The following is an 11581-nucleotide window of genomic DNA, read 5'->3' as shown; positions in this document are numbered from 1 at the left end:
ATGAAGACGAAGATGACAGCTTCCTCTTCTCCTCTTCCTCGTCAGCTCACGCAGGACAGTCGTCAGGTCCTCCATCCAGGCCGGAGCCGGGGCTATTGCCGAAGCAACACGGCCCGACTGCACCTGTCCGGAAGGACCTGGGACTGGGGAAGACACACCGTGGGCAGGACCAGCATGGACAGGCTCAGGAACCAGGAGCGACAGGAACAGCAACCAGCTCAGGAGCGGCAGGAACAGCGGCAGCGGTAGACCCAGAAGGGACAGCCAAGCCAACAGCGGGAATCACATCAGCGGCAGGTACGGCAGGCCCAGCGATCGCCTCGTAGAATCATCGGCAGCCAGCGGAACCTGGGTACTGGCGGCCGGTCCAGAGGCGAGCTGCTGGAACAGCGGAAGTCTGGGGCAGGCAACACGAAGAAAACAGGTGGCGGCGGCAACCCCACCTCGGTACGGCGGCGGCCCTAGTAGTGGCAGACGGCGTCACCGACACAGCATGGGGAGTGTAGACCAGGAGGGGGGGGAGCAGCATAAGCGGCCGTGGTAGTAGTGGAGACCGCCCCAGACCTCGCTAGACGCTGCAGCAGCCCGTGGATGCTAGGCACGCCCTGCCGCCGCTGGTCCATACCTGTCCAAGGTCGTCTCCCACGGATGTAGCACCTGCGGTAACATAGATAGATTAGTAAGAGGGGTTCCCTCACGCACGGGGGGAAGACATGCCCCACCCCGAACGCAAGGAAGACCCCAAATACAAAATACAACGAAGAAGCTGAGCGGGGGGCAGGAAGGAAGACGAAGAATCGGATACCAAGGGAGTCGCGGGAGAGCTTTCCGACGACTTCCTGGCAGACCTTCGCTTCCCCTACCCCCGCACAGCAGTGAAAAGTAATATGAAAATGAAACAGAATACTGCCCTTGCGATTCACTTCATAGAACTTAAAGGGGAAAGATCAATTCCCGGGTAAGAACGGAAACTTGATCCAAATAATATGATGCTATCATAAAATATATATGAAAATGAAACAGAATACTGCACTTGCGATTTCACTTTCACATAAAATAATCGTAAGGATCAATTCCCGGGTAAGAACGAAAATTGATCCAAATTAAATTTCATGCAAATAAATAAATGAAAATGAAAAGAATATTGCAATTGCGAATCCACTTTCATTGCATTCTATTATACAAAATAAAAGGCTCGTGCCGAGCGCAATCACACTCTCGGTAACGAACGCACAGGGCAAAAATATAATGAAAAGAGTACTTACATCTTTCAATTACACACTTTCGCCCAAAATACATGACTCGGCGCGAGCGCGCCCGCCCTCGGCACCGAGACATAATTCAAGGGTTCAATTCATGAAAAGAGAGGAAATCGCCGCATCTACGGCGATAGCTCCATGTTGGTTCATAATTAAGTAATGAAAATGAAAACAGTGTACTTACAGTTTCATTTTCAAGTCAAACAAACCATTAGTAGAAAACACAATATAAACAAAGCATACGACGATGAAGCGGGCAGAGAGCGATGACGAACACGTCCTTCACAGCCGCGGCCGAAAGCAAAAGTGATTTGTTTACCTCCCAGTCGCGCGCCAGTTAACTACCGTTCTCCCCTTGTTCGAAGCTTACGACCGTTCCAGCTGCCGCTAGCTACTTCCTATTGTTAAAGGACCGATGGTTTGTATTACGTATCGGAACAATTGACAGATATTTTGTGTACACATGTAGACGAATTCTGCTATGGAGGAACTGAAGGATTTTTAAAGGAAATCATTGGGGAATTGAAAGGGAAATTGCAAGTAGAAGTAGTATATAGGAGTAATAGTACAGCAGAAGGAGAATAGATTTTGTCTTAATCAGTGGCAGTATATAAATTCTATAAGAGAACCAGAAGCTAGAAGATTTACAGGTAATAGTGTGTTAGGACAAAAGGAATTAACAGAGTATAGATCAGTGGTAAGACAGCTGAATTGGATATCAGTACATACCATGCCCAAAATATCAAACGATGTTAGTGAATTAAGTAAAGCCTTTAAAGAAGGAATGACTTAAGATAAGAAGCAGCTTATCAAAATTGTGATAAAAACTAAGAACATAATGGAAGAAGTTACAATAAGCGAGCCGGAAGAAGAAAAGATTTATTGGGAAGCATATGCAGATGCTTCATTTGGGAATATAAATGACCATACTCAATTGGGTTATATTATATTCTTGACAGATGGTAAGAGAAGTCCCATATGATGGAAGTCCAGAAAATCCAGGAGTAGCAAAATCTACCATTAAAGCAGAAGTTCAAAGTATTGAGGAGGCTATAGAAGAATTGATATATTTCAAACATTTGTGGGAAGATAGTAGGAGGGAGAAAATTAGAAGAGGGACAAAATTAGATAATCCCATTTTTATCAAAATTTACAATCTGATAACTGCTAAACTGTAGCCATCCTCACACTTTTACTTCACATTTATCATCATCTGACAAGTCTGGGTCATCACTAATAACTAATAAACTATAGCCATCCTCACACTTTTACTTCACATTTATCATCATCTGACAAGTCTGAGTCATCACTAACATCATTTGGTGTTGAACAGGCATTTTCAAAGTCTGATATCATTATTGGTAGCAAATCACCTAGTTTTGAGTGTTTCATTACATTGTAACACTCTTTACTGTGTTTCTTCTTTGTGGCAACCAACTCTTTGAGGGTACCATGCTTTGTGCAAACCTTGCAAATAATGTGCTTTTTCCGTAACATGGGATCTTTTACCAAACGAGGATAATTTTTTGTATCTTCACTTTTTCCTTTTTTTAACACTACATAGCTAAATATTTCTTTTGAAACATCTACATTTTTAGAAAAATTAAGTGGTTTATAGGGGACTTCGAAATTACATGGGATATATGTGCCATCTAGATATCTAGGGCAAAATTCTTCATGGGGGCAGGGGGCAAACACATGACCTTGCAAGTTATTCGATTCTTCTTCAGCACCTTTGCCCAACTGAAGAATGTAGTCTCGTGCTTCAAGAACTGCTTTATAACCAGCATTTGTTCCAGCTTCTATAACAACAAGGTAACCTTCAGTTTTTCGCCATAATACGTCTAAAGTTCTCAGACGAGATTCCATATTTGGAAGCTCAAACAATGACCGAGATGCAAGGACTAAATCATACTTAAGTACATCAGACATTGGTAGATACTGTTTGAAGAAAGTTCCTCCTGGTCGAATCTGACGTTCATCTGTGATATTTCCTCCTCGCAACAATCTATCTGCCAGTGTGTTAATTTCTTCACTGGCATCAATACAAACAACTTCTTTACAAGATCGTGGCCAAATACTATCCATTGCCCTGTGAAATAGACAAAAGTAAGATTTAGTCTTTGTTTACTAGGTGTAATAACATCAACATCCTTATTTTGACTCTTGCATCGCAAAATGGAAACCCTGAACTGTTAAAAATAACTTTAAAGATTAATATGTTTTAGTGCTTCAGTTTATTTCTAACATTAACTTTTAAAGAAAAAATCTCCTGTTACATATTCAATATCTTGAATCTACCATTAAGGAAATGATACAGCATACAACTGATTTACTGACCTATAGGAGTGAGGTTAATACACCTAACTTAACCTCTGAATATGGCATGTTCATTGACATTCATGTCTCTTTTCCTGTACTTTATTATTTCAACTACCATTTTCTGGCAAAGCACTTACAGCATCTCTCCAATATACAGCATAATAAATCTAAGGCCCTGCCTGCTAAAGGAAATTTCCAGATAAGATAAATAAGAACACTCCATGGGTGTAAAATTCTAACTTCATACCCTTACCTCCCATACCTTGTCAATACTACTGAATAACCGTATACACTACATATTTTTTAAACAAGAGCCAACACACTTTAAACTAAACACTTGATAAACCTAAATTAAGTACCTTAATTTTCTATATATGAAACAAGACGTACATATGCTTTATGCTTATACACAACACACATTATGGTAGGTACTGTTAAAATGGTTAAGTACACTACCTTTCAGTAGAATATTTTTGTGAAACATGATTAACACTTTTTTCTTATTTAGTCTTTTTAAAATAAAATAATTTATGTGCAATGTATAATAAGAACAAACTAACAAATGCAATACCCACCACACAATACAAACAGTAAACATTGCTTTATCATATGGGTAACGTTCCTTTTCCTATTTTGTCTACACAATAAAAAATACAGTTAAAAACAAAACTTTTTCTCTCTCATTAATTGTGCCAAAAATGCATACAATGGCTAGAATTTTTAAAAACTTGTGAAGAGGTTTAGAAGTCCTCCTCTTTGTCCCCCACCTCCTACAACCCTAATGTATCGCCAAGGTCCTGTACCTCCTGTACTCTGGTCAGAAGAGGCATTGGGGTGCCTAGAGGGTCCAGGTCATTGAGAGGCAGTAGACAGACATCAGTTTGCTGGTTGAATGAACCTTGCATGTCAGCAAAGGGTGCCAAAGTTTCACCTGTATTTCAAAGCTGTATGACTGAGTGACTGATGAAGGGGATGGTGAAGGGTCCGCAACTTCCTGGCCTTCTTAGTATACTGGTGGTAAGGTCATACAAGGCACACACACGCCATTACACACACACAGCAATAACACCTGCAGTACTGCAGGATCCTAACAAAAGCCACTTGTAGAAGAGAAAGCAATGAGATGCATGATCACATAGCAACTGTTCTGAACATAAACAATGAGGACTGATGAGCAACAAAATAAAGACATAAAGAGTGGTTGGCTACAATGCATTGATAATCTAATGTAGCCAATTGGAGAAGGGAATTTTCATGATGTTATCATGATGCATACCTCTAGCAGCTATTCAAAAGCAAAAAAATGATATTTTAGCCAAGATTGACAAAAATATCAAGTGCTCACCCACCCACACACCTTCTACCATACATTATTGTAGTGATGAAATATAGGTCTCTACCAATTAGAAGTGATGAAAACAGTGACGTTTGATGACATGTCAAGCAACGAAGTGTTATGGAGGAGAGAGAGAGAGAGAGAGAGAGAGAGAGAGAGAGAGAGAGAGAGAGAGAGAGAGAGAGAGAGAGAGAGAGAGAATGGTGTGTTGGCGAGCAGTTGGGTTCGTCTGGGGATTTGGTCGCGGAGCCTTGAGGGAGTGAGAAGATCAGTCTGTATTTGGCAGTCCGTCAGTCAGGGCAGTATTTGAAGAAAGTTACTGGTGGTCAGTTGTCATTGTATGTTTTTTTTATTGTATATTGAGTAATTGAGTTTGTTGTGCTTGTGTCAATCTGATGGATCTTGAGGTGGTGAGTGTCTGTTGTGTTTGATGTTTTTTGAGTTGTTGAGAAATCTTGATACTGATGGTGTTTGTTTGTGTTAGTGATTTGTTGTGTTTTTTTTCAAGTTTTTGAAAAATCTTGGTGTTTGTTTGTGTAGTGATTTGTCATGTTGTATTTGGCAGTTGTTGGTCTGGTGTTGGGTGCTAGTGGATGAGTTTGTGTCTCAGCGACTGTATCCAGTGGACAGCATAGCGTCTCGCCCTGATTGTGTCAAGAGTTGGTGAGTACAAGGTTTTTGAGAGTTTTTGTGTTTTACCTTGTTAAACCAATACGTAGTCCTGTTAGTAATTAGTAACGTAAAGAGGAAAGTGTGGCAGGGGGAAATTTTGGTAGCTGGACAGACTAACGTAAAAGTGGGGAAATCTTCTTTGCTTTGTTTTGCTTTGCTTTGCTTTGCTTGTGATCCTGCCACAGTTCATTTACACCAATAACAGCCATGAAGCTCTTAAGTCAAATGCTAGCCTCTCCCCCTAAGCTCTTTTCCTGGCCTACCAACACCACAATAATCTTAAGCAACATAACCAACGCTTCTTTCCACCTGTGCAGCACTGATAACCATCCAAGCAATGTTTTTCAGTTTTATGAACTATATACAGGCAGTCCCTGGCTTACGACGCGGGTTCCATTCTTGAGACGCGTCGTAAGCCGAGAATCATTGTATGCCGGAAAATCGTCAAAAACTTTAAGAAAACCTTTACTTTTAATGCTTTGGGTGTATTAAAAACTACGTAAACTGTATTTTTATTGCATTTTTCATCAAAAAGTCTTCAATTATTGATTATTTTGCATTTTTAGAGTCATATTTCTTCCAACAGATCAGCGTTGTAAGCATCGTAACCCTGGAACATGCGTTGTAAACCTGGAAATAATTTCTGATAAACATAACTGAAAAGTGTCGTAACCTCGGAACGTCGTAAGCTGACCCGTTGTAAGCCGGGGACTGCTTTATATATTTTGCATATACGTACAGTCAAACCTCAGATTTCGTATGCCCGCATTTTCAGAGACTTTTTTCGTCAAAATTTTATCCTGGATTTCATACAACCACTTAGATATTGTACAGCTGGAAATGCTCCATCCCTGGTCCAGGTACACCGCATGACTTTGACGTCTCATCTAGTTCCCAAACAATGCATCCCATGTGTTCTTGTGACCCAGTCTGCCTTTGTTTCTCACTGAGTAAGCATCAACCCACATGTTCATCTGCATCACCCCATGTGTTGATTGTTTTTTGTGCTTTTTGATCAAGTGCAACTACTAAATAAGCCACCATGGGGCCAAAGAAAGTTCTGAGTGCTACCCCTTCAGTACTGATGAGAAACATGATTGAATTTAAGAAAGAACTAGTATCAAAGTACGAAAGTGGTATAAGCATGGCAGATCTCCAGAATGTACAATGACCAGCTCCATCCTGGAAAGATAAAGAAATCAAGGAAGCTGATGTTGTAAAAGGGGTAACTTCATTAATAAAACAGAGATTGCAAATAGCTGATGTTGAGTTGCTGTTGGTGTGGATCAATGAATAACAACAGTTACTGGGAGACCAGGAGACAGTGTTGGATCTTGATAAAAAAATTCCTAAGAGTACTGCTGTTTGTGAATTTAAGGAACAGCAGAGGCTGGTTCGACAAATTGAAAAGGCGAACTGTCATACACAGTGAAGTAAGACATGGGGAGGCTGCAAGTTTGGATGAAATCAGGATATTCATAGAGGTTGAAGGATCCCTCCACCAACAAGTCTTCAATTGTGATGAAACAGGCCTTTTTTGAAAAAAATGCCAAAGAGGACCTACATCATACAGGAGGAAAATGCAGTGCCAAGACAAAAGTCTATGAAAGATAGGCTAACTCTCTTTTTGTTCTGTGGAAACACTAGTGGGGATTTCAAAGTGAAGCCTTTACTGGTGTATCACTCTGAAACTCCCCAAGTGTTCAAGAAAAACAATGTTATCAAGAGTAAATTGTGTGTGATGTGGAAGGCTAACAAAACAGCATGGATTACAAAGCAAAATTTCATTGAGTGGGTCAACAAAGTGTTTGGTCCAAGTGTGAAGAAATACCTCCTGGAAAATCAATTGCCACTCAAGTGCCCCCTGGTAATGGACAACCTTCTTCACCATCCTCCAGGTTTGGAAGACTAATTATTGGAGAAGTTTAGTTTCATAACAGTGAAGTTCTTGCTCCCTAATACCACTCCTCCTATCCATCACATGGACCAGCAAGTCATTTCAAACTTCAAAAACCTGTACATCTGTTTCAAAGGTGCTTTTCAGTGACCTCAGACACTGAATTGATCTTAAGAGAGCCCTGGAAGAATTACTTAAATATCTTCAATTGCATAAGCCTTATAAATAAGGCTTGGCAGGGAGTGACTTCCAGGACAATGAACTCTGCTTGGAGAAAACTGTGGCCAGAATGTGTCCTCAATTGGAGCCCAACGACCTTATTGCTAAGAAAGAAAGGGTAGAACAAGAGAAAGAGGAGAAAGAGCTCAACAAGGAGGAGGAGGAGGAAACTGCATTTCTTCGGTTTACTTCTGCCACAAGTCTTACTCTCTCCATGACAGCAGTGCATGAGGTTGAGATAGGAAGACAACAGTAAGGAGTACTACTTGTCTTCATTGCAGGGGTATTTCTCACATGCAATACCACAGCAACTGCAAGCTCAATTACACTGAGCTCCTCCACATGAAAAGCAAGAAAAGTTAGGAATGGAAGACCTCTTAGCTGAAATTAAGCAATTCAGGAACATTATGAAGGAAGGTTCTTGTCTGATGTTCAGAGAAGGCCCCATCCTTTTCAGGTATGCCAAAGAATCCATAATACAGTGGTACCTCAAGATACGAAAGGCTCTACTTATGAAAAACTCGAGATACGAAAGCAAATACGAAAAATTTTACAGCTCTACATACAAAAATTGCTCAAGATACGAAAAGTTGTTGCTGTAAAGTCCGAGATTTGCCCAGACCACCGATAACAATTTTGAAACTCGCGCGCCGCCAACTTAGTAGGCTCACCACCATCCTCCCGCTCTCCCATTGGTTCCTGATGCTAGTCACTGCCATGAGATCCTTCTCTCCTATTGGTCAGCATCTCTCCCATGATGCATCTACGTAGCGGCGTGCTTCTTCGGTCACTTCACGGCATCATCGGTATCGTACGCACGCGGTATTCGTTCGTTCTAATTATTTCGTTTATTAACGTAAATTCATTAGTGATTTCATTGTAGTATACTTTATCGTGTTGTGTGAGAACTTTACTACATACATATATGTACTACATAACATAATTACGTACAGTATATACGTAGTCATGGGTCCCAAGAAACTTGAAGTTCACGGAAAGAAGAGGATGCTCTCTTTGGAGACGAAGATGGAGATTATCAAGAAGTATGAAGCTGGTATGCGATTGAGTGTGATCACCAAGGAATACGGCCGAAATCCGTCGACAATAGGGACCATCCTTAAGCAGAAGGATGTCATCAAAGCAGCTACACCTTCCAAGGGCGTCACTATTTTGTCCAGCAAGAGGACCCACGTGCACGATGAGATGGAAAGGCTTCTTCTTGTGTGGATAAAAGACAAAAATCACTGGCGATACGATAACGGAGACGGCAATACTTTATCGTGTTGTGTGAGAACTTTACTACATATGTATATGTACTACATAACATAATTACGTACAGCGAATACGTAGTCATGGGTCCCAAGAAACTTGAAATTCACGGAAAGAAGAGGATGCTCTCTTTGGAGACGAAGATGGAGATTATCAAGAAGTATGAAGCTGGTATGCGATTGAGTGTGATCGCTAAGGAATACGGCCGAAATCCATCGACAATAGGCACCATCCTTAAGCCGAAGGATGTCATCAAAGCAGCTACACCTTCCAAGGGCGTCACTATTTTGTCCAGCAAGAGGACCCACATGCCCGATGAGATGGAAAGGCTTCTTCTTGTGTGGATAAAAGACAAAGAAATCACTGGCGATACAATAACGGAGATGGCAATCTGCCACAAAGGCCAGCGCTATTTTCGGCGATTTGATTGCCCAGGCCAAAGACGACGGAGAAGGGACATCAACGCCAACCCCAGACTTCAAGGCTTTGCATGGGTGGTTCGAGAAATTCCGTAAACAGACTGGCATCCATTCGGTGGTGCGGCATGGGGAGGCGGCCAGCTTGGACACGAAAGCGGCCGAAGCCTTTAAAAAGACGTTCGATGAGATGATGATCAACGAAAGCTACAGTTCTCAGTAAGTTTTCAACTGTGATGAGACTGGCCTTTTTTGGAAAAAAATGTCTTGTCGGACGTAGATCATGGAGGAAGAGAAGCTACCTGGGCATAAGCCTATGAAAGACAGGCTTATGCTCACACTTTGTTTCAATGCCAGTGGGGATTGCAAGGTGAAGCCCCTACTTGTGTATCATTCGGAGACTCCTCGAGCCTTCAAGGCCCACAAAATGCTTAAGGAGAAGCTTCCAGTGATGTGGAGGGCCAATGCAAAAGCCTGGGTAACGAGGCTTTTGTTCACCGAGTGGGTAAATCTGTGTTTCGGCCCGACAGTGAAGAAATTCTTGGAAGGGAAGTGCCTCCCTCTGAAATGTCTACTGGTGTTGGACAATGCCCCTGCCCACCCTCCTGGCCTCGAGGAAGATATCCTAGCGGAGTATTCCTTCATCAAGGTTCTTTATCTTTCGCCTAACACCACCCCTCTCCTCCAGCCCATGGACCAGCAAGTGATATCGAACTTCAAGAAGCTGTATACGAAACATCTTTTTAAGAGATGTTTTGACATCACCAATACCACAAACCTCACCTTGTGTGAATTTTGGAAGAAGCATTTCGACATTGTCATATGCATCCGACTCATCGACCAAGCTTGACAGGAGGTTTCGAGGCGAACCTTGAATTCCTTGTGGAGGAAACTCTGGCCTGATGCCATATCCGCCCGAGACTTCGAGGGATTCTACGTGGGCGAAGCTGGTGCTGCAGATTCAGGAACAGTTGACGATCCTGAAACTGTTTCGCAACCAGATCTTGACGAGATTGTTGCACTCGGCAAGTCCGTGGGGCTGGTCGTCGACGAGGACGACATCAATGACCTTCTTGATGGATGACCTGAAGGAGTTGGAGGCCATGCAACATAACGTCGTTCAAGAGGAGTTCTCTGGCAGCGGCGAGGAGGAGGACAACGACTCTATGACAACGGCAGAAATTAAGGAGGCTCTAGCTGCTTTTCATAAGGTGCAATCATTCGTAGAAAAGAGACACCCCGAAAAGGCTTACACAGGTCGTATGCTTGCACAGTGTGATGACGTTTGCCTAAGTCGTTTCAGGAACATTGTCAAAAGTAGGCAAATGCAATCTTCCTTGGATAGTTATTTTCTAAAGAGGCCTTTAGTAGGAGTATTAGTAAGCAAAAAGGAAGAACCAAGTGATACTAAAAAACAGAAAGTTGAAAGTGGTGAAGAAGTTGAATTTTGTAAAAAAAAAAAAAAAAAAAAAAAAAAAAAAAATTAATTTTAAGTTTTTTGTAAAGTTCACTGTTACAGTTTTGTTAATGTGTTTTGTAAAGTTTAGTTTGTTTTCCTTACATTTTTTTATGTGTTTCGTAAAGTTAAGTGTACGTATCTGCTGTTTGTCATCCTCCTCTGTCGCCACTTTCGGAGATAGCCTCACTCGAAAGGTAAGGTTCCACATTTTACTACATACGTACGTATGTACATACAGTATTTCTTGTATACCATGTACACTAATACACTTTATTTACAGGTATATTAGCAGTACGTATTAAGTTAGGTATTGAATGGTCCAAATTGTTGTAGTATTTCATTGTTTATAGGTCAATTTAGCTTTATTATGAAATTTTGGAAGGATTGGAACGGATTAGCCATTTTACAAGTAAAATGCGGTCCAAGATACGAAAAGCTCATGATACGAAGGCCGCCTCAGAACGGATTAATTTTGTATCTCAAGGTACCACTGTATATGCACCAATCTTACTTGGGGAAAGCTAAGCACATGCTCACATACTGCCAATGTTGGAGATCATGCAAGACCATTATCTTTGAAAATGTACCCATTTTTATAAGGAGCCAGGGTAGAACAAGCAGGAGGTGCCCCAGAAAGAGGGCAGTGTGATCAGAAGGAACCAAATGGTTCAACGGGGTCAAAGATACTGGCATAGTCTTGCTTTTCTGCACTCCTTGCCAAATCTATTCCAA

At 41.7% G+C, this 11581-nt stretch overlaps 1 protein-coding gene across 1 annotated transcript in view; it reads right to left on the bottom strand.

The window, feature by feature from the left end:
• LOC135223963 (methyltransferase-like protein 17, mitochondrial) overlaps positions 1–11581 on the bottom strand; it is a 45614-nt gene continuing 34033 nt past the window's right edge. Inside the window, exon 8 of the mRNA XM_064262885.1 lies at positions 1–3351. Within this exon, the coding sequence (XP_064118955.1) occupies positions 2520–3351 (832 nt within the window). The 3' untranslated portion in view covers positions 1–2519. The remainder of the gene's footprint in view (positions 3352–11581) is intronic.

The sequence above is a fragment of the Macrobrachium nipponense genome, chromosome 10 (genome assembly GCF_015104395.2).
Source record: "Macrobrachium nipponense isolate FS-2020 chromosome 10, ASM1510439v2, whole genome shotgun sequence".
Lineage (NCBI taxonomy): Eukaryota > Metazoa > Arthropoda > Malacostraca > Decapoda > Palaemonidae > Macrobrachium > Macrobrachium nipponense.
This window is presented reverse-complemented; position numbering and strand designations above follow the sequence as displayed.